The sequence below is a fragment of the Notechis scutatus genome, chromosome 4 (assembly GCF_049901735.1).
Source record: "Notechis scutatus isolate UNSWTSFEM ecotype Mainland chromosome 4, rNotScu1.2, whole genome shotgun sequence".
In the NCBI taxonomy this organism is placed as follows: domain Eukaryota; kingdom Metazoa; phylum Chordata; class Lepidosauria; order Squamata; family Elapidae; genus Notechis; species Notechis scutatus.
The window spans coordinates 12,634,974-12,662,100 of record NC_142012.1 but is presented as its reverse complement, the minus strand read 5'-3'; the positions used below and the strand labels follow the sequence as shown (position 1 = coordinate 12,662,100).

General features: G+C 40.4%; 1 protein-coding gene and 1 long non-coding RNA gene across 3 annotated transcripts in view; both read right to left on the bottom strand.

Moving 5' to 3' along the window:
• Positions 1-205, bottom strand: part of LOC148130656 (uncharacterized) — a 34,916-nt gene extending 34,711 nt beyond the window's left edge. Inside the window, exon 1 of the long non-coding RNA XR_015749161.1 lies at positions 139-205. This is a non-coding gene — a long non-coding RNA (uncharacterized LOC148130656). The remainder of the gene's footprint in view (positions 1-138) is intronic.
• An 8,505-nt stretch (positions 206-8,710) lies between these two features.
• On the bottom strand, positions 8,711-26,548 carry COPS4 (COP9 signalosome subunit 4). 2 transcript variants are annotated; one of them, XM_087962805.1, is made up of 10 exons: positions 26,451-26,548; positions 23,851-23,942; positions 20,938-21,089; positions 19,636-19,739; positions 17,837-17,990; positions 16,480-16,630; positions 15,534-15,716; positions 11,354-11,469; positions 10,335-10,419; positions 8,711-9,140 (listed from the first exon to the last, which is right to left on the bottom strand). In XM_087962805.1, the coding sequence occupies exons 1-10, from the start codon at positions 26,522-26,524 to the stop codon at positions 9,007-9,009; spliced, it is 1,245 nt and encodes a 414-aa protein (XP_087818931.1). In that variant the 5' UTR covers positions 26,525-26,548; the 3' UTR covers positions 8,711-9,006. The 2 variants fall into 2 exon arrangements, with proteins under 2 accessions (XP_087818931.1, XP_026532207.1); XM_026676422.2 differs by having other exon boundaries at positions 15,546-15,716.
• Positions 26,549-27,127: the final 579 nt, after the last annotated feature.

The following is a 27,127-nucleotide window of genomic DNA, read 5'->3' as shown; positions in this document are numbered from 1 at the left end:
AATGTGACCCTGTGGTTGGTTTGTGATTTTTCTGTTTAGTTCTGCATTTGATGTTCTGCAAAGATATTATGACCGATAATTACAGTAAAGGGGAGTCTCTAAAGTTATTGCTCTGATTTAAACAAAGATGGTTTGTACCTGGGATATATACACTTATTTCCATAGACAGGTTGGCGGGAGCCTCAGTTGGATTCTGTTTTCCCAGTGCAAAAGGGGCAGCAAATCACACTGGAACAAGGAAAGCAACTCCCCCGCCCCCCCTCAGCTGTATAATTCTGCAGAAATAGAAAACCTCATGCTTGGGACAGAGGCCGACATCAAGATCTGAGTAAAAATTACCTGAGGTATTTATATTAAAAAGTTTCTTCGCTATTTACAACATGTCAGCCTCAGTGATTTCTTTCACAAGGTAATCAGATAATCAGAGTTGGAAGGGACCTTGTAGGTCATCTAGTTTGTGTTCACGTTTGGTTGCTTGCATTTGTCATTTGTCAAGATTATATTTAGTACAAGATTACGCACAGCGAAACCTTCCTAAATCTCATTGTCAGAGATTTCCTGCTGTGTACTTGTGATCGGTTTGTCTGTTTCAGAAGAAAGCCAGAACAGAGAAAGTATAGGCAATCTGGGGGGAAATGTAATCGGTTCTAACTTTTGATGGCTTGTTTCTAACCTAGTTTGATTAATTCCTGACTGAGTTGGTATTTAAAACATTAATTGACAAAAACTTTTATGAATGGGATTCCTTTCCTATAGTAGTTACTGCTTTTACTGTTCTCTCTATGGTTTAAAGGGGATTTTCCCTCTTTGAAGGATTCTATTATTTTACGTTCTTCATTGTTTTATATTCTTAAACTGTCATCGTTGTCAGACAGATTTAATTCTGTAAACCTCTACCACTCTTTCCTGACACTTTCTTTCTTTCTTTCTTTCTCTTTCTTCTTTCTTTCTTTCTTTCTTTCTTTCTTTCTTTCTTTCTTTCTTTCTTTCTTTCTTTCTTTCTTTCTTTCTTTCTTTCTTTCTTTCTCTCTCTTTCTTTCTTCCTTCCTTCCTTCCTTCCTTCCTTCCTTCTTTCTTTCTTTCTTTCTTTCTTTCTTTCTTTCTTTCTTTCTTTCTTTCTTTCTTTCTTTCTTTCTTTCTTTCTTTCTTTCTTTCTCTCTCTCTCTCTCTCTTTCTTTCTTTCTTTCTTTCTTTCTTTCTTTTCTTTCTCTCGCTTTCTCGCTTTCTTTCTCTCTCCTTTCCCTTCCCCCCTCCTTTCCTCCTTCTTTTTCTCCCTTCATCTCCCTCTTCCTCTCTCCCCCTCCCTCTCTCCCTCTTGCCTCCCCCTCTCCATCATTGTCAATTGTATTAAGCTGTTTTAGAGGTCTAACGGTGGGGACTTCCCAGTTTTGATATGATTACAGTGTTAGATATTATAGAATGGCCAGAACAGATGGCGAAACAAAACCACTTTATATTTAAATATCTTTGTGGTTTCATAAAGAAGGAACTTCCATGTCATGGAACTTGTTTTCTGCGGTACTAATACTACATACTTCTCTCCAAATTTCACCATGGTAGGGCAGTGCTTGCCAACAACTGATAAATTCTGGTTGAGTTTTCCCTGCTTTCTTCTTCTAAAAACAGTTACAAGGATGAAAGAGACCAGATCTGTAGACAGTCAATATCTAAGAGTAAGAGAGATTATTTGATGGAAATAAGCAGAAAAGCATTACCTAGGCAAGAGAGGCTGAAATATATTTTAAGTCCAGAGCAATGAGATTATATTCAGAAATATCTCAGGGAGACACCTCCTTAAGTCACTGCAGTATAAGGGGGAAGATGTATACCAGGGATCCCCAACTGTAATGACCCGGGGCGAGGCACAAAGGCAACACAGTCAGATAATCAGTAGGAGTCCCTTTATTAGCTCCAACTTTGCCCCCAATGTCCTGGTTACCTTCTGGATGGAGAAAAACTCTCCCAGGAACAGCCTTTAGCTGCAGAGAATTAAGTCCAAAACGTGGTCAACAAAAACTGTAACTATAAGACCAATCAAGGCAAGATGAGGTAATGAGTCTGGCAAGGCAGAAGCAAGAATTTCAGATGTGAAGGCACGGCAATAACTCAACACAGTTGGGAAGACACCAGGAACACAGATAATCAAAGTCAACACAAGATAAACTCAGGCTTGTTCCCAGCAGCTGCCGTACTCAGCATTCATTTCTTTTAAACTCTCTTCCCAGGTGTGGCTAATGAAGGGAATCAGGGCCCTTTCCTCCCCCGCAAGCCACACAACTCACATTGCTCTCTTCTCTGTTCCTCCCTGCCTGCCCTAGGATGAAGAGAGGGTGGGCTTGGGTCTTCCTCTGAACTCCCTCTCCCTTGTTCTATCTCTTCCCTGCTCTGCCCAACCGGACTTTCCCCTTCCCCAGTTTCCTCCACAGCCAATGGAGCCACACTCCCACTCCCTATCAGCTGTTCTTCTTCCTCCTCGGATTCCAACTCTGACAGTGGCATGACACCATCCTGTGGGCCACAGTCCACTAGTAGGCCGTGAGGGGTTTGCAACCAGGCGAGGGAAACAGCAGTGATTCATTTAACAAATGTGGCAAGAAAGGTTGTAAAATGGTGCAAAACTCACTTAACAACTATCTTGGTTACCAATGGAAATTTTGGGTTCAGTTGTGGTCATAAGTCAAGGACTATCTGTATAAGAGGTGAAAGTTGCATTTCTAATACACCCAAAGAGCACAAGGTTGTGGAAAGTTCATTTAACAATGTCAGGGTGGTAAACAATAATGTCTTCTGCTCCACTCAAGATGCACTCTTTTATTTTAACTTTTACCTGTAACCTTACCTGTCCTCGCCAGCCTACCTATTAGACAAGAAGCAAAAATTAAGTCAAAGAAACCTAAACACATTGGTGTCACAAGATGAGTGGCACAAAACAGCCCGATTGCCAAAACAGGATGTGTGCATTTTTTTTCCTGTCTTGGCCTTTGTTTGAAGCTTCTCTCCAGAAAAAAAAATAGAATTCAGTCAGAAAAAAAAAGATGTATAGATAGTTCTCAGCTTATGACCACAATTGTGACAGGAATTTTAGTCGCTAAGCAATGTGGTCATTACCACCCTTTTACATTGCTAAGCAATGTGGTCATTACCACCAATTTTACCACCCTTTTTATCATGGTTGTTAAGTGAACCATGTGATCATTAAGCAAAACTATTTACTTTGTCAGGAGCCGGTTGAGAAGGTTGCAAATTGTGATTGTGAGACCATAGAATATTGTAACCATTGTAAATATGACTTGATTGCCAAGTGCCCAAAACACAATCACATGATTGTGGGGATGCTGTAACGGTCATAACTATGAGGATAGGTCATCATAAGCCACTTTTTTCCAGCTCCATTGTAACTTTGAACTGTAATTAAATGAGTGGTTACAATTCAAGGACTACCTGTAAGTTATTTGGTGTTTTACTACAATCAAATCTAGTTAAATGTTTAGTCTTTGCCCATGTATATCTTATTCTTTCCCCTTTTGCAAAGTGAAAATTACAATTAGACAGATTTTTTTTTGCAAATCTCTGGTGACTGTGCTCAAAATTAGGGAGCATTGCAGGCAGCTTCAGATTTTCACCCTCCCTCAGGGGTATCACTTTGGGCTAAAACATCAGTGGAGCCTTCACATTTTTTTCTAGTAGCAGAGAGAAGCTATTGGAGATGGAAAATTATTCCCTTTTTCTGTCATCTTGTGGTTCTTTTTAAGCAATCTTGCTAACAATGCAAACTCAAATTTAGTTTTAAAAAGAGTTTAAAGAAAACACGCATCCGGAGAAGCTAATTCTAGAGATCAAATTTGCTTGACTTTGACATTATATAAAAGGAACGGAAAGTTGATTTTCGTGAGAAAAAAAGGTTCGCTGGCAGCAGGACCGGATGGCTGAGGTCTCGGAGAGCGAGGACTCAGATGAGGGGCCTGCGTGTGATGCAAGGATGTGGTTAGGGTTAGGACCATCAGGGAGTGGAATGCTGCTCTCTGGAGTGTGGAGGCTGGCAGCAGTGATGAAAAAGCCCCTGAGGAACCCATGCCCAGTGCATGCAGGGCTGCTCGAAGGAAAAAACAGCGGCAGCAGCATGGGTGACTCGGGAGTAAGGCTACAAGGTAATGGCCCCTCCCTGAGAAGATAAAAGCCAGCTGAGAAACTGCAGTTCTTTGCAGAAGGCAAAGAGGTTTGATACTCGAGCCTGGTGGACGTCCAAATGGGTGTTTGGAGACTTTTTGATTTATTGTTTAGGAACTTTATCTGTTGTTCTTGGCAGCCTTGCAAAAACTTGGCAAGGCTCTTTCTTATCCGAACTAATTAGTTGGAAGCAGCCTTTTATCTGTGAAGAAACAGGATTCCTAAATGAAACAGTAAAAGGTTGTGCTGTTACCTTTGTCTTGTGTTTACTCTCTTGGAACCAGGTTTGGGTTAGAACACCTTGTTTCCGAAAAGCAAGGATGAAAATTTAGGATCTGTGGTGTTTATTAAGGTCTCGTTTAGAATCTATGGGGGTTTATTAAGGTGTGTTAAGAGAGGCGGTTTGATGAAAATAACCTGCGAGTCTTAACCAACACCCCAACAACCAACATTTTGCTTCTATGGTTTAGGATTTCTTATGGTTGTAAATATGAAAGGATGCTTCTGTTGTGGATCCTCTGGGACAGGGGTGTCAAGGCCCAAGGGCTGGATCTGGCCTGTGGGGAGCTTAGATCTGGTTGGTGGGGCCGCCCTGAAACAGTGAAGGACTGGCCCGCAGGGCCTGTTAGGAATATGAGTCACCTAACAGGTATTTGGGTTAGAAATCTATAAACCAGGACAAACATTTTAAAACTGTATCTTTAAGAAAATGCAAAACTGTAATTAGGTGTGGTTTCTCAAACGGCCATAAGATGGAGCCAGAAACCTGGTTTGTTTAGTCTTAGTCTCAGAAGAGAGTGTGAGTGTATCTTTGTTTCCTTCTGTTGGAAAGTATTGCCGTTCCTCCATTTTTTCCTAATTGACTGTATTTCTGGATTTAATGTAAGTCTGTTACTGAACTGTTTTTTGACACTGGACTTTGATATTTGGATTATCCCTGGATTGAAAACTGACTGATTTAACTTGTGAATGACTTTGGATTGCTTATTTTGGACTTTGCTTAAACCTTTCTGGAAGTAAAAACCTACATTTACTGTACAGTGTATCTGTGTGCTCTGTGTGTATTATTCCAACACTACTGTCTATACGTCTCCCTGTATGCGCTCATTTTCCTAACGGGGAATTACCTCAACAGGGCCTTTGCCAGTAAACAGAGCTCGGGAGGACTGCAGGTCTATTTTCAATGGCAGAGGGTTGCAGGAGGCTGTCACGGCCAAAAACGAAGTTCGGGAGCCCGTTTTGCTGGCAGAATGCTCAGGCTGCCATAGCAGAGGTGGTATTCACCAGGTTCTGACCAGTTCTGGAGAACCGGTAGTGGAAATTTTGAGTAGTTCGGAGAACCAGTGAATACCACCTCTGACTGGCCCCGCCCCCATCTATTCTCTGTCTCCCGAGTCCCAGCTGATTGGCTGGTCTTCTTTGGTTGCCCTGCACAGGAGAACAGAGCTGGAAAGCAGGTTAGTGGGGTGGGGAGGGAATGGGGATTTTGCAGTATCCTTCCCCTGCCACGCCCACCAAGCCACACCCACCAAACCAGGCCCACAGAACCAGTAGTAAATTTTTGAATCCTACCACTGCGCCGCAGATGCCCCCAACACAAGTGATGTGGAGCTGGCCACGCCCCCCCAGGGCAAACATAACCCTGATGTGGCCCTCAATTAAATCGAGTTTGACACCCTTGCTCTATGACAATGAGATCCACGTCCCAGACAGAATAAGAGATCTCAATACAGGTAGTCCTCAACTTATGACTGATTGCTTAGCAGCAGTTTGAAGCTACGACTGACCCAAAAAAGATGACTTCAACCCAATTTAGAAGTTCCAACAGTCAGGTCCCTTCTTCAGGCAGTCAGCACCATGGTTGCGTTTAGTTTATGGCAAAACTGCACCCCTAGCAAAGCATCGGTTTGCTTAATGACCATGGGATTTGCTTTACGAGTGCTGCGTTCACTTAATGACAACCATAAAAAAGGTGATCAAATTAAGGTTGGTCATGGGTCCGACCCATTTTACGACTATTATGACACACAATCGTAATGGACAGACTCATCGTCAGATTTTCTTTTGAGTAAATCAAACCAGCTGCAGAATAGAAATTAAGAGATGTTGCTGTTATGGGTTTAGATTTAGGGAACAAGGTATTTGGCAAAAAAAAGAAAAAAAGAAACAGGCTTTTGGTTCTCTAATTTCCATACTTTTGTTTCAGCAACCAACTTTAGAAGGGAGAAAAAGTATGTTGATAGAACAACTGAGTGTATTAATTTACACCTGAAATCTATCACACTCCACTACATATGATGTTCAAATTTGTTATCCTGTCCTGTTCTTCTTATACATCGGAATAGCTTTTCTCCTTTGTGCATCAAAATGATAATTCTGTCATTTTATCTTGAGCCAAAGAATTCTGGGAGTTTCCTAATTCCCTTGTACAGGTAAGAACCTAAAAATATAAGGGAATGGCACCAAATAAAAATACAATCCTATGCACAGGAACTTGGGAACATTTTTGAACACACAGTACTATTGTGGGCTTTCCTTCTGAACATCCGGTCAACGCATCTGAAAGAACCTGAAAAAACAGAGATAGTCCTAAATGATACTGGTGCTGGACAAACCTCTTTAATTCTGACAACATCATATAAAGCTACTTTGTGGGGGAATAAAAGTTATTGGCTGGATTTTGATTTAGCATATTTGCATTCACTCAATGATTGGTGTTTGTAAATCACATCCTGTTAACACATATTGTGTTAATCCAGTAATTGTGGTTTATTCAAAAATCTAGCTCCATTTTACTTTAGCATGCTTGAATCCTATTGGCAAGAATAAAACTCTAACTCTAATTCATAGTGTTTTCCCAGTGCAGAGCTGAGTTTAAAGCTTGAGGTATTTTGAACTACTCTGCTCTTTAGGAAATGATACTTAATTCCTGCAGTATCCAACATCAAACTTGCGCTGAAGGTAGTGCTGAAGGTATGTATGTTAAGTACAGCTAACAATTAGGTGTGAAGTTCTTCTGTGCATTTCCTGCCTTTGATTACTTTTCTATGTGGCAACAGAATGCAGATTAATCTTCTTTTTCCCCATATGGTTCACCTGGAGGCAGTTACCTTGTCTTGTAATTACTTTCTTGTAATTCCTTTCAACTGAATGCCAGAAAAAATATATCAAAGTGTGCCATTACAATTGGACCAGAATATATACTGTACTCCAATGATTTATATCAGATTCCAAGATCTACTGGCTAGAGTCACAAGCAATTTCTTTGCCCGTATTTCATCACTGCTTTAATTAGTGTAGGTCAGGTAAATACAGGTAGTTCTCAACTTACAATAAGTAAATGCTAGCTACCTGCAAACCACATTGTTAATCAGTCATGTGACCACGGGATGATGTAAACAGCTGCAAATACAAACAGGTTCTTGCCAAGTGCCCAAAACCAATCACATAACCACGGGAGAGGGGGGGCAAAGGGGAGGCGGCTGTTGCAGGCATTTGTTTTTTTTAAAAAAAGGGGGGGGGGGGGGAGGGGGGGCCCCCTTTTGTATTGATTTGTTTTTCCTTTTTTTTTTTTTTTCGCCCGCCTCCCTTCCCCCCCCCCCCCCCCCCCCCCCCCTTGTTTTTTTCTTCTCCCTGGGGTCTTTCTTAAAAATTGAATTTTTTTTTTTTGGAAAAATATTATTTTTGCTGTTGGAACTTTGAATCTGGATCATAAATCGAGCACTGCCTATGTAATAAGGTATGTCTATGGAGACTTTTCAGGTCATGGTTGCCCCAAAGTACTTTCTTTTTTTTCAAAAGGCAACCAGATTTTCCTTTTCCTTGAAGACGTTTTGCTTCTCATCCAAGAAGCTGCTTCAGTTCTGATTGAATGGTGGAGGATGGCAGGATTTATATTCCTTGCAGTCACCTGGTTGTTAGCACTCTCTCTGAGAGTCGTGGAGGCCATTTGGAGTTTTATCTGTACCCTCGGGGTCATCTGAATAGTGCAAATGGGTGTGCAACCTTCTAGGAACTGCTGAAAGAGCGGTGTTCTAAACAGGAGATAGGTGGTGTCGTCTCCCTCTCCCTCTGTTGAGAGACAGCTCTTAATACAATCTTAATACAGAGGGCCTCTTTGACCCCTCTTTCAAGCCAAAGTCTGAACTGCTGGTTCCACAGCCATTTGCACTATTCAGGTGACCTTGAGGGCACAGATAAATTTCCAAGCGGCCTCAATGACTTTCAGAAAGAGTGCTAACGACCAGATGACTGGAAGGAATATTAAATCCTTCCATCCTCCACCATTCAGTCAGAACCGAAGAAGCTTCTTGGATGCGAAGCGAAACATCTTCAAGGAAAACCAAAGTCTAGTTGCCTTTTGAAAAAGCACCTTTGGGACTGCCTACATAATATTTCAGTCTACTTGGATAATATGCATCTGTTAGATAAATGCCAAGTCTTATATTTTAATGCTTAACACAGCTTTTAAACAATAATTTATTTTTTTGGTAAAGACCAATAAAAATGCAGGAAATGAAGTATCCAGATACCAAGTAACTGCTCAATTTCCATCCCATCTTTATTGGAGCAACTGTATCCGAAGAGATTGGAATTTCAATTTTCACAACACACAAACATTCACAAAGTTACATAGCAACCAAAATTTTAATATAAAACTTAAACACGTTCATCTCTTTAAATTACAGCTTAAAATAATGTTCAGGCTGTGCCACTATCACGGTTCTTAAGAGCAACAAGTAGAACCAAAGCCAGAAGTTCAATTTCCTAGGTTTATTTCATTTTTTTTTAGAAAAAAAAAAACATCCAAAGAACGGGTGTGGGGGAGAAGTTGAAAGTCTACTGAGCCATTTGAGCTTCCATCGCCTGTGCTGTCCATTCCGGGGCGGTCTGACTTATCTTCTCCAGAAGATTGTTAACTTGGAAACAGAGTGACTGGATCTGTTTGTCCCATGTTGGTAAGGCTTCCCGTGCTAAAACAAAAAAAGTACATAAAATAAGCAACAGCAGCATTTTCATTCTTGTAACCTTCATTCTGATAAACACAGTTTATTATATATGACAAGCATTAGCAAATATTCTGCGTAATTCAGAACATGAAATTTACAGCACTTCCACTGTATGTAGACTGCCACCTGGAGGTTGAAGGAAGAATCATTGACAGGTTTTACAGCACAAATGCAAGATCTGTATTAAGGCAATTATTTATTAAATCACCTAGAGCCTGGGTATCAAACTTGCTGCATCACATTGATGTCACATGTCATATTATGACTTTTTTGACTCCCCGGAGCTGGGGTGGGTGTGGCCTGCCCGTGATGCATCCAGCCCACGGGCCGCCAGTTTGACACCTATAACCTAGAGGTTTAGAAAATGGACTTTTTCAAACTTCCATTATTTCCAAAAGAACTTTCAGGCAAGTTGTTTATCTCTACTCCAAGTTATAGCCTTACATAAAATGATGTACAGATGCTTAATTATTTACAGGTAGTCCTCACTTAATTGCTTAGAGACTGTTTGGAGTTATGACAGATTCCCCCAAAAGGTACTTATGACCCAGATTCCGAGTTCTGATGTCCGCCCAATACTGTGGTCTCATGACTGCATTTTGGCGCTTGGCAACTGGTCCACATTTAGGGCCGTCTGCAGCATCTCATGGTCAAGTGAATGTAATTTACGACTTCTTTTGCTGGAAACGGGTGTTTGCTTTCAGTTTCCAACAAAAAAAACCCCCGTCCATTGCAAACAGTAGATTTGCCTAACAACCGAGGCGTTTGCTTAACAACTCTCACAAAATTGGAACAGTCACATGATGACCTGCTTAACAACTGGCATGACTTCTGGGTTCAATTACAGTCATATGTTGAGACCTACCTGTATCTTTAACACAAGAGTTTAGCAAGCTGGTAAACCCTATTGCCTTCTACTGTTTGGTGTGGCAGAGAGATGTTCCTTCTGCCCACGAGGAAAGTGCTGGTTTTCTTCCGCAAACAATGCGGAAGTGTGTTGGAATAGGCTGTCTCCATGTTTGGCCACCTGCTCCACTGAATGCAAAAAAAACTTCTAAGTGCATAGGCTGATGGGGGAGGAATCATCAGCTGCTCACATATTCATCTTGAGGAAATTTAGCTGGTTGGACTAAAACAGCCCCCTGTAGCCAAACTTACTTTCAAAGTGGACTATTCCATCTATTTGATCAATAAAGCCATTCATGCGCCCCTCGGTTATCATCTGGGAGGCTATCTTTTCTGCCTGAAAAACAAAACCAGTGGCACATCAGCTTCACTTGACCCAAACAGGCCAGACCTGATACAGTTTTTATGACATGTATGTGAAGGGATCTAATTTACTGAAAGTTTTTAAGAAGAGATTGGACCACCATTTGTCTGAAATGGTATAAGGTTCCTGCCAAAGCAGCGGGTTGGATTTGAAGACCTCCAAGTCCCCTTCCAACTCTGTTATTGTTAATTTCTGTTCTTTTCTTTTTCATCCTTCCAGAGACTTAGTATTGTGGGGGGAAAGTGGCAGGAGGCAGCTCTGTTTCTCAACTTCAGCAACTTTAAGATGTGCGGACTTCAATTCCCATAATTCCCCAGCCAGTACATTTAAGCTTCTGAAGTTCAGATGGTGCTGGTCTTTACCATCTTGAGCTCCTCAATGAAAGGTGGAATACAGAACTAAAACATCAGCGAACAATCCAAGCAAGTCCCAAGATTAATCTCAGGACATCTGAGTGGGTCTGTGTGAGTCTTACATTACAGTGTGATTTAAGTGTTAGAAGAATTATGCAACTGTTTGCTGATAAGTAACAGAGCCAATGAATAAGATTGTTACATTCAAACATTAAAAATGGGAACTTGAAAACTAGACTGAAATACTTTTTCCAAAATATGGGAAGTATGCTTGGAAAATATGGAAAAAAACATCTCATACTATATCATTCCAAATTATAGTAATATTGCAAGAATACTACTACATTGTGTGTCTTTTTTGTCTTTGTATTTCTTGTAGTATGTCCAAAGACCAGTTTTCCCTCAGTTTTGTCAGTTTTTAAAATCAGTTCAATCTTTGCAATTTCTTACATAAACTCAACCATAATGCTGTTTTCATCACCTGACTCTCAAAAATTTAGCATTACAATTTGCAATTTAGCAAAAGAATGAATGAATCACCAAAATATGTATACCTTGGCTGCAGGTATTTCTAACAAAGCTCCCAGTTCTTCAAAGGTAATGTTGTTATATAGTTTGCTTGCAGATAACAAATTATGTTCAATGACAGCTCTGTCCAAAATACTAGAACCTGAGGAGAAAAAAAAATCTATTGATTAGCTACATGTTTAGCTACAAAACATGTAAATATACATAATGCATACAATACATATGCTATTATATATGCATATGTATTTTCTGAATGCTGTTCCATATAAGAAAAAAATAGAAAAGAACAGGTGAACATTACTACAGTGAAACTTCTTTTTTTTTAAAAAAAAAACAAGTTTTATTAATTTCAACAACAAACAAATCATTACATATTTAAATCTTTTCCTGTCTTTCTACAGAAATTTCCCCAATATTCTCATAAAACACAAACAAACACAAACAAACATATAAAAAATCTTTTAGTAAAGTACCTTGGCCCCAGTTACCTCTCTTTGTATGGGCAGCGCATTTCACTCTTCACAATTCTATCTTATTTAATCCATCTTAATTAAATCATTATATTTATATCTTTTGCCCATTCATTATCCCTCTATCTCTTCTTATAATAAAAAGAATTTCTCCTGAAATCACTAATCAGAGTATGATGCCTTTCTATCCTCCCCCTAAGTTAGTAAAATTAACATTCAACATAACAAATATCCAATTCGGTTCTGCTTGGTACATTCTATCCACCAAAAATGTTTAAATACATTGTGTCCTCCTTTCCTTCAATATTTTATTACATTTTAAAAATCAATCATTATTAAAGACTTCAACATTTTAATTTCTTATTAAATCTTAAACCATTCTAATTTACTATTTCAAATATAAATGTTACAATACCATCTTCTGTACCTAGCAGAATCTTTCTTACAGAGTTTATATTTCATCCTTTGTCTCTAAAAAAATTCCTCTTCTCCCATCCAATTTTAAAACTTTGAGGCTTTTCTCCGCCTTTCCCCTTTCTTTCTTCCCCACCAAATCTTCCTACCCCCTTCTTCTTCTAACCTCTGCCTTGCTGGGATCCCTTCTCTGTTGTGTTCCCTTTTTCTCTTGTTTGCTATCATTATATTTACTTTGCATCATATTTTCTCTTTCTCAAATGTTTTTAGATCTTAAGTCCTTCATTTTCCTTGCTCTCTTCCTTCCTTCTTTCTTAGATAAGTTTTGGGATTCAATAAAGATGGCGTCTTCATCTTTTTCTTGTTGTTGTTCTTCTGTTTCCATCTGTTTCATTGTCTGTTGGTAATTAACCAGCGCCATTTCTAGAAATAGAAAAGCTTTTTCCATACCATCTTTGCAGGCTGCTTTTGTTTGCTCATATTCATCCCTCAGGTCCTCAAAAGGAAAAGCCATTATAAATAAATCTTTTCTTTTCTTTATTCCTCTTTCTTCTTACACCAACCAAATATTCCGAGAGAAAGGTAAAACAATCCCAAAGTCCACAATCCTCAATAAATCCAAGCAAGCCAAAATTCCCCTTCCTCTTCCAGGGGTGGTATCAAAAAAAAAAAAAAAAGAGAGTCCAGATCTATATTTTAAAGCCTTATTAAAATTATGTTTCTGTCCTCAAATCTTCAAGGCATCTCCTCCAACAAGATCCAGATTTATATATTTTCTTTGTCCTCTCCCTTCCGGCTTAATTCCGTCGGGAGGGAGAGTAAACTCCTTTCAGCACCTCAAAATTGCCGCTTTTTTCTCTTGTGGAAAAATCATCAAAAAACCATCTTTTCCAGGAATTAAATTAGATAAACCTCAAAGCCCTGGGTTTCACCAAGAAGAACTTTCACTTTAAATAACTTTCTCTTCTTCCTCCTGCGCATGACTTGCCCGGCTGCCGACTTCTTTGTGGCGGCCATTACGGACCATTGCCCAGCTGCACGATCCTGGTAAAAGGGGTTCTGCCGGCCAGGAGGGGTCTGCAACACCCCCAGACCCTTCCTCCGGATCCCCCTTACCTTCAGCTACCCCTGCAGGGCAGCCTTGCTCGCACCGTCCGGATCGAACCCCAAAAGCCTAGCGACGGCAGATCGCGCTAACAGCTTAATCCCTACCCTCAGCGAAAACCGACAAACCCAGAAACCCACTACAGTGAAACTTCTAATTAACAGTTCATTTGAGAAGATGGGAGTCCGTTAAATCCAAATGTCTGTTAAATCTGAATGACAGATTTTCATCAATTTGTAGAAGAGACAGAGCTCAAGGGAGGGATCAGCTGAGTCATTCCCAACAGGCCCTGAATCCTATTGTCTCAGCTGAGTTGGCTGAGAGGTCTTAACTCTGACAAAGGCCATGTTCTCAGCTCCTGTTGACCCAGCAGTTTGAAAGCAGGTGGCCATGAGTTGATAAATGGACACCACTTCAATGGGCAGCTTTACAGGGACATGAAAGGAGCCCCCCAACCAAGTGCCCCCCAATTAGGGGACACCTGGTTGGGGGGCTTTCATGTTGGTTGGTGGCTTGGTGCTTCCAACACAAGAGTGAGAGAATGACTGGAATGTAATATGCAGTCCTGATTCTTCATGCCGGACAATTTATGCCATTAGCATAAGTGGCATTATTTGCAATAAAACCTCAACGTAATGAACAAAGTCCTTGACTTATGATTTTAAGCAATGGAGATTATTATTTATGCTGCTCAGCTGAGCTGAAATCCTCTACTACTTACAAAAGGCATGTTCTACCTTTTCTGAGTGACCAAAAGTTCTACTGTTTAACCCAGGGGTCTGCAACCTTAAACACTCAAAAGAGCTATTTGGACCCGTTTCCCACAGAAATGAAAACACTGGGAGCCAGTAATTTAGCAACCACTCCCACCCAATCACCTCCTGCTCTGGAATATGGAGAGAGTCTCCATCTCCCGCCACCACCCTTATCTTCTCAGGCCAGGCGAGGAGTGACAGGGAGGGGAGGGGCAGGGCCGGCCAATGGTGGGATCAGCCAACAGGGAGCCGCAGCAGAGGGCCAAAAGAGCCGCATGTGGCTCCAGAGCCACAGGTTGCAGACCCCTGGTTTAACCCAAAGATACTGACCACTGATCCAGAGCAGTATCTGTTCTTTGGCCCTCCTCACTTATTACTGCTGCTGCTAACCCATTTAAGAGACTTATTAGGGCTACAAATTAGATCTCTCCACAATGGGATATCCTTGTTTAATAACATGCCTTCCCTTTTCTCTTCCATCACTGAAGCTACAGCAGACATTCAGAAGGGAGGGCTCTGATCAGCATAGGCAATGCCAACAGCAGCTTTGACTCCCCCTTACCCTGAAAGGGCATCTAATACAGAATTAAAATAATGAAATTAACTTGCATAAAATTGTGCGCGCAAATGAGATACAACGTAAAAACAAAAGCATATGGAAAGGTAACCATAATTCTAACCCTTGCTGACTTGCACAGAATCTGTTCCAAAATAATTTTTATCGAGAACTAAGGTCAACAACATTGGACGGAGAGTAATATTGCCTATAAAACTAACATGCCATAACACAGAGAGATGAGCAACAGCTATAACAAATGGAAGATCTGAATACACAGCTTGGAACGCAAAAAAAAAAAAAAAAAAAGGATTTTTAGGAAAGGAATTAGGGAGGCAGGCTAAGAACCAGTTAAGAGCAGGACAAATTGAAACCAAAGTCAGAAATCAGGCGTGACCAGTTCCTCTTTGACCTATTTCAAATATAACTCTGACATTCAAAAGAAATAAATCCACTGAAAAGCACGGAACATTCTGAGCAGGCATTATAGAAGACTTCATAATCCTTTCAAAGCATGCCAAACAACCATCCCTGCCCCCAGAATTTTCTCTTCTATAAGACAGACCAGTCAGTCATGTACTTCTATTCCTTTGCCACGTCTATCCTATTTTTCATATAGGTAAGCATGAGAACAAAAAATACAGAATTTTTCTTTCCGGATACATCACCTACTTTTTGTTAGCCTTCATGACCCTGCAGCTTTGTCATTTAGGATAGAATCCCAGTTTGTGTCTGATAATCAGTTTGGGATTCATTTGAATTTAACACATGTCCTCAATACAAGACATCAATGTACAACATTCCCCAAGTTCTCAGTGAGCAACTATGTTCATTTTGTAAGTGAAGAAATGAAAAAGAAACATGTTTTGTATGTATATTCAATGTTTCAAATATGATGCACCATACTAGGCAGAGTACCGTCAGCTGTTGTTGCTTTCTGATGAGGCATGAGCATCGCGGCGAACTCTTGCAACTGGTTTCCCCTTATAATCCTGTCAAGGTACATTTTCTCCAAAATGCCATAGGCTGCAAGCTGCTGGCATCTTTCATCCTTGAAGAGGGTAGCTAACATTCGGGAACGCTGCTGTCCTGAAACACGGTAAGAATAACGTTAACGGCTCCAACCCAGATACAGTGTGTGAAATCTGCATATTTTTTTTTAACCCACTTCAAACAGTCAGTAAATGAACTGTTGTAAATCAAGGATTACCTGTATTTAGTTTTTAATTTATTTTTAATCCCCTTTATTATTTTTATAAATAATTCAAGATGGCGAATATGGAGAAATGTGTGCTATTAATCATGGTTTTGCTACTTCAATCGATTTATTACAATCAAGACCCAAATATACAACAAAATACAAATATTACAAGTCCAATTACACTATGCAGTAGTCATAAATGCATTCAACGATGATTTACTAACACATTAATAATTTATACTTTCCTAATTAATTCACAAGTTGGGTCCCTAATCTAACAGCCATCACCAAAAATGATTGGCTGTAGCAAGAGTCATCTTTGAATCTCTGCCAGGCAACGTCCTTTTAACACATTCCAAATAAGATCAGCCTGGTAGTTTTGAAACTACAGTTAGAACAATTAATCAGTGGAATGGTTTGCTTTCAGAAGCTGTGGGTGCTCTATCATTGGAGGTTTTCAAGAAGAGATTGGACATTTGTCTGGAATGGTATAGGATCTCTTGCTTGTGCAGGGGGGGGGGGGGTTGGACTAGAAGACCTCCAAAGTCCTTCCAATTCCGTGAACTGAAGTCTTCTGAAAATAGCACTATGCACTGTATATATTTAAAAGATTCGAATAAAGCAGAGTTAAATCTTCACATGTCATTTTACCTGCTGAGGCTAAAATCGTACAATGCAAGGCATGCTTCAGGGCTTCGAGCCGCTCACTTTCATGGACTATGCTTTTATACGAAAGCTCGTTATATCTTTGGGCAGCTTCAATGAATTTCCTTCTGTAATCAAGAACGCGAGCATAGCATACCTGGAACAAGGAAAACCATATAACTAAAAATAGTTTTGGCTGCCAAAATTTCTCATGTTGCAGAATAGCATTTCAACAGCAATCAAATCTATCGGTGCTATTTTTAAAACAAAAGTTAAATTGAACAACTACAATTAATTGAACAGTTTGGATATTATGAAATATATCTCTCCGAGGATGCTGCAGCTGTCATTTAACTCATCAATTCAGAGCAGCATAAGAGACTGTGGAAATAAAATTTGTCAGCTGGACATTTTGTGAACCTTTGTTTCTACATATCAGCTCTACCTCTAATAATAATAATAATAATAATAATAATAATAATAATAATAATAATAATAATAATAATAATAATAATAATTGCTGTTGTTGTTATTGTTATTGTTGTTATTATAAACTTTTATTAATTAAACATGAAACTCAGTCAACTGAACATTTAAAAATGTATCACAGATATCATTGACTGGCTCTGATGGTTGATACGGGTTGCTGCCAGCATCCTAGGTATTAACCAAGTATCATCATCATCATCATCATTTCAGTGCTGAGTGAAGGAATATGGATCACTGGACAATTTTAAATCTAGAAGATATTTCTCAATATCCTGTTGATACAGTTCATGCTCTTATACCTACCAGTTAAAAGTATTTTGTTTAACACAACAGACCACCATGAGAACATATTACACAAGAATAAGTCATAACTTTGCATGCAAGAAGTGATGAAGATTAGTAGTTTTGTTATAATCTAGCTGTCAGGATTCTGGCAGTTGCCCTAATTAAATCATGAGCCTCGAGCTAAACTTCAAAACCTGTAATGAATTTATTAGGAGGGAACATGTCAGCAGGACCTGGTTGAAGCTGATTCTGAGACACGTAATTCACTGTCACCCTTGAACCTGGTTTCCCCCCACCTCTTTGGGTGCATCATAATTCATATTCTCCAACAAACATGTTCATAGCCAAGAGTCATTAATCATGTTCTCCAATTAGAGATTTGCGGGGCAGAAACTCCAGTTGCCTAGTTATAATCTCTGCAAGTTATGAATGGAATGCACTTCCGATTCTAAACTGCTGCACTGCTCTTTCAAATTCCTTCCCCCACCCCGCTTTCTGTTGGCAACTATAAAACAGGCATAGAAATGTTTTATGAGTTGACACTAGCATTACATTGGGTACAAAACAAAACCCACTATGAATATTTTACCTTATAATGAATTTGTAACTGCTCATTGGTTGATTCATTTTGAAGAAGGGATGCTCTATTTATATAAGCCTCAGCCTGAACAGGATCATCATCCTCCAGATAAAGTCGTGCAATTTTCAGATAAGTTTCCAATTTATAATCCACGTTGTACTGCCTTGAATAGTGAGGGAAAATATGCAGTTTCAATATTATATATGAACAGGATCACAATTCTTTTGCAGGTGTATTTGAACAGTCTGCAAGTTTTCACAGTAAAACACGCAGAATTGTACAAATGAAAAATCGGGGATGGTTGTGTTCAACAACAGATGGCAATTTCACACTCTAGCATGACTGAATAGGGGGAACCTCTTCCAAGAAAAATGAATAGCTTGGGGAAAAAAGAAACTGTTCTCTTCTCTGGAAGCCCAGACTGAAGCCCAGTCTTTTGCCTAATTATGATCTGGTTTGCTAACGGTAATTCCATTCTGGATCAATGCAAGATGCCTAGCAGAGCCGTTCAGAGTCCATGGATTTTTTTCCCCAGCCTCTGAGAAATATCTATTCAGATAAAAAAAAAAGACTAGGTTTCATATGCTAACCACAACTTTGCAAAAATTGATTTCTGATGCAAAAATTGATTTCTGATGCAGTTCTCTATTCAAATTGTTTTCCATCCAACCTATCTAAATCTCATTAACTCCCTTTTTATGATCTTGTAATCCCTTAATTTGGAATAGAATTGGGATGACTGGATGGAGCTGAGTGTTTACTAGCTGTACCTAAATCTCATTCAACCAACTAAATGCCCACAAAGCTTAAACAAAAATCAAGTGTACCAACAACTACACAAAGCCTTCAGAATGTTGGTTTTAACAGGAAGCAAGATGTAGACTAGAAGTTTCGAGAGACAAATCCATAGCTTCATTAGAGTAGCTGAAGAAAACAGGCTATTAAAATGTAACTGGAACAGAATTACATTCCTTTATCAGGAATACAACAGTATCTTATTGCTAAATAGCTCCGTTTTAAGGATTACCCATAGTAAAAATATCAAGTTAGCTCCTAGCTAACTTTTCCAGGGAGGCATACAGATGTAGTTTATCTTTTGGGGGACTTTTTAAAATTCTTGATCAGTTTATTGTGTAAATATTCCCTAGATCAGGGATCCCCAACCTTTTCAGCGACGCCCGGTTCCGCTTCGCGCGCAGCTGGGCGCCGCCATCTTTTTGACGAAAAATCACTTCCGGTGGCGTCACGGGTGATTTTTCGTCAAAATGGCGGCGCCAGCGCTTCTGGTGAGCTTTTCGGGTGAAATGGCTTTCTACCCGGAAAAGCTCACCAAGCGCTGGCGCCGCCATCTTTTTGACGAAAATTGCTTTTTTACCAAAAAGATGGCGGCGCCCAGCAACCAGCGGCCCGGTAAGGCTTGTTCCGCGGCCCGGTACCGGTCCGCGGACCGGCGGTTGGGGACCCCTGCCCTAGATGATCTTCCAGATAAGTACTGCAGTAATTAGCTCAAACCCACTTCACCCTCCAAAGATCAGTCATGTGCTGCCAATTGGCTGAGATAAGCATTTTGACATAAAAAAATTGACACAAGGAAATTCCCAACAAAGATAACACTTTCAGAAGCTTGCTGAAACTAGTGATATATTTCTGTTTCAAAGACAACTATTGAAAATGATTAAGCTTCTATACCATATTGTGAGAGAGCAGCAATAACTATACAATCACTTTAGAATGAAAAGTACTGAAGAAAGGACAAAGAACATATCCATTTTTTGTCTTAAAGAAAAAGGGATAACTGTTCTATTTACTTTTGTCCTGTTTCAAGAGGAATCCCCACCAGCACTTGTGCTGCGTTCCGCCAATCTTCTTCTTTCTCATAAATGGATGCGAGGTGTTGTCTTATAGAAGCAACCTGAAGGGAGAAGGAAGGGAGGGTGAAAACACAGGATAAACTATAACCCATTTATCTTATCTGAAAGATGCTTATTTTTCAGTGGCCTTTTACCCAAGTGCTGTGATCAGGTTAAATGCAGAGTTATGAATCTGGTGGTCTTAACATATATATATCCTGGTTGTATAGTTTTTAACTGTTAATTGTTTTAATTTGTTTTACATTGTTATTTGTATATGTCTTTTGGTGTTGTTCAGTTGTATGTTGTGAAAGAGCACCTTATTTCGTTGTTCTCAGGTTCTGAGTACAATGACAATAAATTTATCTTATCTTATCTTATCTTTGTGCTTTTGTTTCTCTTTTTCCCACATCCAACAGACTTTGATAGAATCCTCATTGACACAACAAAAATATTGAGGAAATATTTGCAGAAACAGGCATTTTCTCCCAATTTCTGAAAATGAACCTGTTGGCTAGGATTCAATGTATTTCAGGATGGATGGCCTTGGTAACCAGAAAATATCTAAGTGATCAGATAAATGACAACTCTTATTTACATAGAAGTGATCAATGCTGATCTGCAAAATGAAATCCACCAACAAGGTGAATCCCAAGAGTTTTGCTACGGGGTGGGTTTTTTTTTGAATGAATGAAAATTTATTGCAATCCAAGTACCCAATAATCATAATGACACAGAAAGAAAACATACATTTTGTCATTATGTGGGAAGCAAATCATTCAATATGTATTTTCTTCCCACAATTCTTTAAAAACACTTTTAGAGGTCTCCTCTTGCATCAAACAAAAGTATGAACAATTTAAAAGAAAAAAAATTGCAATACAAAACTGCTTAGCAGCATAAGCATGTTGAGAGAACCATGTATCTCTAGCTGTAGTCTAGTTTCAAAGCTGAAGCAAACCAAAACAAGTGGTTAATCAAGTGACCAGTGAAATGCTTCCAATGCAAACATATATGCTAAATAATAGTTGAATATAATAGAAACCCAAATGCTATGGGTGGGAGTGGAACAAAAGGACTTTTAATTCCTCTACCTACAGTTCTCTCTCCCCCATAGCACACCCCTCTTTGTGACAACTGCTTCAAAATCTGTTGATGATCCAACAATCATCTGAAGCACATGTTAAAGGTATGCCATAAGTTACCAACTGCTCCCTCCTGTTGGAAAAGGATGGATCTGGAGTGATGCCTTGTCCTTACCTGTTCCTCAAATGAAATTACACGAGGTTGGATCTTTTCCAAGGTGAAGTGATAGATTTCTTTGGCTGTACTATCGGGAAGATTTGGAAGATGCGTGCAAAAGTCAGTCAGCAACTGGCGTGAAATTACTAAACTGACATTTTCATTTACCACTGATACAAAAGACACAAAGAAATAATTTCATGTTTGTGTTGTCATTTTAAACAGTGCTCTGATCATAACTCATTTTCTTAGTAAGCCTGAACAATGAATAAGCCAACAGTTTCCAGGGCAACATTTATAGCTTCTGAACCATCCAATGATTATATGGGACAGAACATTTCTGTACCAGCATAACAGAGATCTATTCTGTAATTTTGCTTTGCTGATATGCTACCAAGGTCAAATTGCATAATCCAGAAGCAGACAGATAAGAACCTGCTGAATCTGCCACAAGACAAGCTATTCAGAACACTAATGAGGTTCAGGTGTTCAAATATTTACTCTAGTAAGGTTATTATGCAGATTGATTCCCTTGGACTATGAGAAATACTCAGAAATTTTACTACAGTGTTTCCTATAGTACAGATGAAACTCAAAAAATTAGAGTATCGTGCAAAAGTTCATTTATTTCAGTAATGCAACTTAAAAGGTCAAACTTATATATGAGATACACTCATTACATGCAAAGCAAGCCATGATTTGTCATAATTGAGATGATTATGGCTTACAGCTCATGAAAACCCCAAATCCACAATCTCAGAAAATCAGAATATTACATGCAATCAATAAAACAAGGATTGTACATAGAACAATATCGGACCTCTGAAAAGTATAAGCATGCATATGTACTCAGTACTTGGTTTGGGCCCCTTTTGCAGCAATGACTGCCTCAATGCGGCATGGCATGGAAGCTATCAGCCTGCTGAGGTGTTATGGAAGACCAGGATGCTTCAATAGTGGCCTTCAGCTCTTCTGCACTGTTCGGTCTTATGTCTCTCATCTTTCTCTTGGCAACGCCCCATAGATTCTCTATGGGGTTCAGGTCAGGTGAGTTTGCTGGCCAATCAAGCACAGTAATCCCATGGTCATTGAACCAGGTTTTGATACTTTTGGCAGTGTGGGCAGGTGCCAAGTCCTGCTGGAAAATGAAGTCAGCATCCCCATAAAGCTCGTCTGCGGAAGGAAGCATGAAGTGCTCCAAACTCTCCTGGTAAACGGCTGCGTTGACCCTGGACTTAATGAAGCACAGTGGACCAACACCAGCAGATGACATGGCTCCCCAAATCAACACAGACTGTGGAAACTTCACATTGGACTTGAAGCATCTTGCAGTGTGTGCCTCTCCATTCTTCCTCCAGACCAGAGTCTTGGTTTCCAAATGAGATGCAAAAGTTGCTCTCATCAGAAAAGAGGACTTTGGACCACTGAGCAACAGACCAGTTCTGTTTTTCTTTAGCCCAGGTAAGACACTTCTGATGTTGTTTGTTGTTCAGGAGCGGCTTGACAAGAGGAACACGACATTTGAAGTCCATGTCCAGGATCCGTCTGTGTGTGGTGGGCTCTTGATGCACTGACTGCAGCCTCAGTCCACTCCTTGTGAAAGTCCCCAACATTTTTGAATGGCCTTTTCCTGACAATCCTCTCCAGGCTGCGGTCATCCCTGCTGCTTGTGCACCTTTTTCTTCCACACTTTTCCCTTCCACATAACTTTATATTAATGTGCTTTGATACAGCACTTAGGGAATATCCAACTTTGTTTGCAATTACCTTTTGAGGCTTTCCCTCCTTATGGAGGGTGTCAGTGATGGTTTTCTGCATAACTGTCAGGTCAGCAGTCTTTCCCATGATTGTGCTTCCTACTGAACCAGACTGAGAAACCATTTAAAGGCTCAGGAACCCTTTGAAAGGTGTTATGGCTTAATTAGCTGATTAGAGTGGGACACTTTGAGCCCAGAATATTGAACCTTTTCACAATATTCTAATTTTCTGAGATTGTGGATTTGGGGTTTTCATGAGCTGTAAGCTATAATCATCTCAATTATGACAAATCACGGCTTGAACTATCTTGCTTTGCATGTAATGAGTCTATCTCATATTAGTTTCACCTTTTAAGTTGCATTACTGAAATAAATGAATTTTTGCATGATATTCTAATTTTTCGAGTTTCACCTGTATTTCTAACCTCGCTTTCTTAAAATTTATTTTTAACAATCCAGCCCTAAGTACTTTTCTTGAACAAGAACTTCCAATCTCGAGTCTATAGTACACAAAAATAATTACATTTCATAGTTACAAAATGTGGCCCAATTACATAGAAACTCTTATCATAAAAACAGATTCCTTTTTTACCCATATGCACAGGAATAAGAAAGCCAAATTACTTGTAAAGAATTCAGATTGCTAAAATGTGTTTCTCTATAAACCAACAACAAAGAAAAAAGTGCCAGAGCAACTGAGAAAGTTAGGTTTTCACTCATCACAGGATTGTGATCCCAAGCATTAATTCCCAGTGGGCTTTACTACAAATAAATCTACTCAACAAAGAACTTCAGTGTTTATTAAAAACCATGAAAACTCCAGAGTTTAGTTATAAATACAAAGTTAGAGATTTTTGTTAAGTTCTCTACTTTGTTTACAGTAAAGCTGTTCCCATTAAATGGTCAGTTCTTCTATAATGACTCTTTTTGTAATATTCCAAAGGCAAACCAATAGGGCAATGAAAAACACTAGTCAAGAAATAAATCCCTTCAATTTTGTTAAAATGTCCAAATGTGCATAATTCAATTAATTATTAATGAAGTTAAAACTCTGTAAACATCTGGTTAAATATATACAGTAATTTGGTTACCACTTAAAATCCCTTTCCTGATAGCAATTCAGTATGTATAACAACACTGTCATGCAACACCAACTGCAGTTTAATAAACTCACTTGCTTCTACAAAAGCTTTTAATGCTTCCAGTTGTTCCATTCCTGATAGCATTCCTGACAGCTGAATTGCTTTCTCCAGTATTTGTCGATACCTGCCAGAACGTTGTAAAAATAGATGGCAATTAACTCTACATCCTAAACAGGAACTTTGCTTTTCATTTCTTCCCATTTTTAGATAATACTATACAAGTAAGTTTGAATGCTTTTTCTTAACCTATAAAAGTTATCCTGTTCTCTTACGTCAGTTCTTTATTTCTTGGAACATTGTTTATGATGGGCAGCAGATCTAAAATTGGGATGACCATTTTGTTTTCAGAATAGAAAGGTATTCAGGAATATCTTTTTGTTTTTGAGTAAGACTGTTGGATACAATCTTATACTTGCCATACTTCTGCAGTTTCCACCAAAGTAGAGATGCCCTCAACTGCTAACACATTCAGGTCTTTTTTTTAGCTGAAACGTAGAAATGATTTGCTACTGCAATCTTCCTACAACATTAGAGTTCCCTAATGGAATTTCATGCTAGCCTCATTGTTCAGTCACTAGGTTGTGTCCAAGTCTTTGCAACCCCACAGCACACCAAACCCCCTCTGTCCTCCATAGTCTCCCCGGGTTTGCCTAATTCATGTTCATTGCATTGGTGACACTATCTAACCATCTCATCCTCTTCTCCTTTTGCCTTCCATCTTTTCCAACATCATCATCTTTTCCAAGGAGGCTTTTCTTCTCATTTGGTGGCCAAAGTATTTGAGCTTCAGCTTCAGGATCTGTCCTTCCAAAGAACAGTATGGAATCCCATTTTCAAATAAAGTCAAGTCTTATCTGAGCCAAGCTCAACTCTGGTGACTGAATGTCCATGGTATTTTCTTAGCCACAATAATGAAATAATTGTCATTGCTTTATTCCAGGATTAAAAAAAAAACATTTTCCAGTCTAGCCTAAACACATGTTTTATTGCAGTCTCAGATCTAAGTTCCCATTCTGTTTAGGTTTTGGGGATTAACTAAAATACACTCAGATCTCCCGTTGTGCTCTTGAACTGCAGTTTGGTTCCACCAATTGTCAGATGAACATGTTTCATGTTTAAAAAAAAGCACTACAAATATTTCTATTTCACAGTGCCTTATGAAATAACTTTAAAGCAAATTTTCACCTGTTTATTTTGAATGTACAGAGATTAAGAGAGAGGCAGTTTGGTGTAGTTAATATCATGCTCCTGGTGGAGACTGACTCTGAGGGAGAGGAGGAACAGCCAACAGGGAGTGGAAGTGTGGCTCTGGAGGATGTGGAGGAGGCTGGGAAAGGGCAGAGGCCGGCTGGGTAGTCAGGCCCATCCCCTCTCCATCCTAGGGCACGCAGGGGAAGATAAGAGAGAGACATGGTCTACTTGGGAGCAGAGGGCCTTGATCCTCTTCATGGGCTGCAGCTGTGACAACTGGATAAGAGGACGGACATGCGTATGGGCGAGTGCTGGAAACAAAGTATGGAAATATCTCTAGTTTATTGTTCCTCTTTGAGTTTGGCATCTTTCCCAGTGTGTGTTCTGATATCTATGAACGTCTTCAAGCCTTTATCTTGCCTGGTTTGTGTTGTTTTTTACCCGTTATAATTTAAATGACATTTCCTCCTTCTTGTAACTGCTTATGTGGGAGTTTTTTGTCTCCATTCAAGGATATTTGGAGCTTGGAAACTAAGTGAAGGAATAAAAGGGCCTTCACCTGTTTTTTGTGACTGTGTTTATTTTGTATCCCACCCTGGGTCATCACAGTTAATGTGCTGGCCTAAAAACGTGCTGGCCTGTCTTAGGCTTTATGAAAGCCTGGAGCTTTGAGTCAATCCCTCTCACTCAGCCTAACCAACCTCACAAGGTTGTTGTGAGGAAAATAGGAGGCAGCAGTATTAGGTATGTTGGCAGCCTTGAATTGACTTTCTCTCTCAAAAATCTAATATCACAGTTCCTGGATCTTTTTTTATTAATTGGCTCCTGTTTTATATTGATTCTCTAGTTGATTGTAGCACATTATTGAGTTAATGGTTGTTTTATTCTGTGTTTGCACTGCACTAAGTTATAAGCATATAACAAGACTCGGTCTAGTGTGGCAGTTCAGGTGCTGAGCTAGAAACGGTGGATTTCATTCCTCCCTCAAGCATAAAAACACGATAGATGACATTTTCTCAGCCCAGCCTACCTCACAGGGGTGTTGTCATGATAGCATTATGTGCACTTCCTCGGGTTTCAAAAACTAAAGGCGAGATATAAATCCAATTAAAAACATCTAAAAAATAAAACACGTCTGCTGCCACTTCGCTACCATTTATTTCCCTGATGGGCTTACGTTACCCTATAATCCGAAAAGGGGCTGAGAAAGACTGACTGACCTGAACACCCGGGTCTCCAGCTCCGAACCCCCCAAAATAGTCACTCCCTCTCCTCTAGGCCCATCCGTGGCTTCCCCTCAGCTAATAACCCCACTCCGGCCCTTCCCAGACCTTCAGAATGGAGACGCGCTCCGGCTTCTTTCATCTCTTCCCACCCCTGCCCGATCCTCTATCAACAACCAAGAGCGGAAAAGAATGGCCGCTGGGGTCGCCTCACTCACTTCCCCGCCAGGTCCTTGTGGGAGCCGCTGGAGCTCATGAGCTGGGTCAGCTCCTGCCTCACGGAAGCCGCCATCTTGCTCGCCCGTCCCTCACGGGTGGAAAGACAACACGGGCTGCTACGACGCCGCTGCGTAACCACCGAGCGGGCCCGCCTAGAGAGGATGGGCGCTGATGTGTTTTTGCGTGTGTGTCTGTCTATATGTCTCTGTCTTTTTTTTCTCCCTCCCCCCCGCCCGCTTCTCATCGCCCGGAAACGGCTCGCGACAGGTGGGCGGGCAGAACACCGGAAGTCACCCGACCTTTGAGGAGGGAAGGCGGGAGAATGGAGCGGAGACGAGGGCGGGGGGGATAGGGGAGGTGGATGAGGCTCCGTAGGGGTGGCGCGACGTCGGTTGTCAAGGCGCCGTAGCCGGCTTATTATGGGATGCGGCGGCGTCGGAATGGCGCGAGGCGCGTGATTTTGAACCGACGCGGAGCCCTGACATCGGGCTCGGCTGCTGTGGGGTGGCCGGGCGGCCCCGCGCGGGAGCGAGCCCCGGCCCAGGCACGCGCCGGCGGAAAACAGACGGGAAGAGCGAACGGGGGAAGGAGCCAGCGAGGGGCCCCGGCAGGTGAGTTGGCGGTGGGGTGGTGGCGGTGGCGGTGGGCTTAACGGCGAGCGGCGAACGCCCTGACA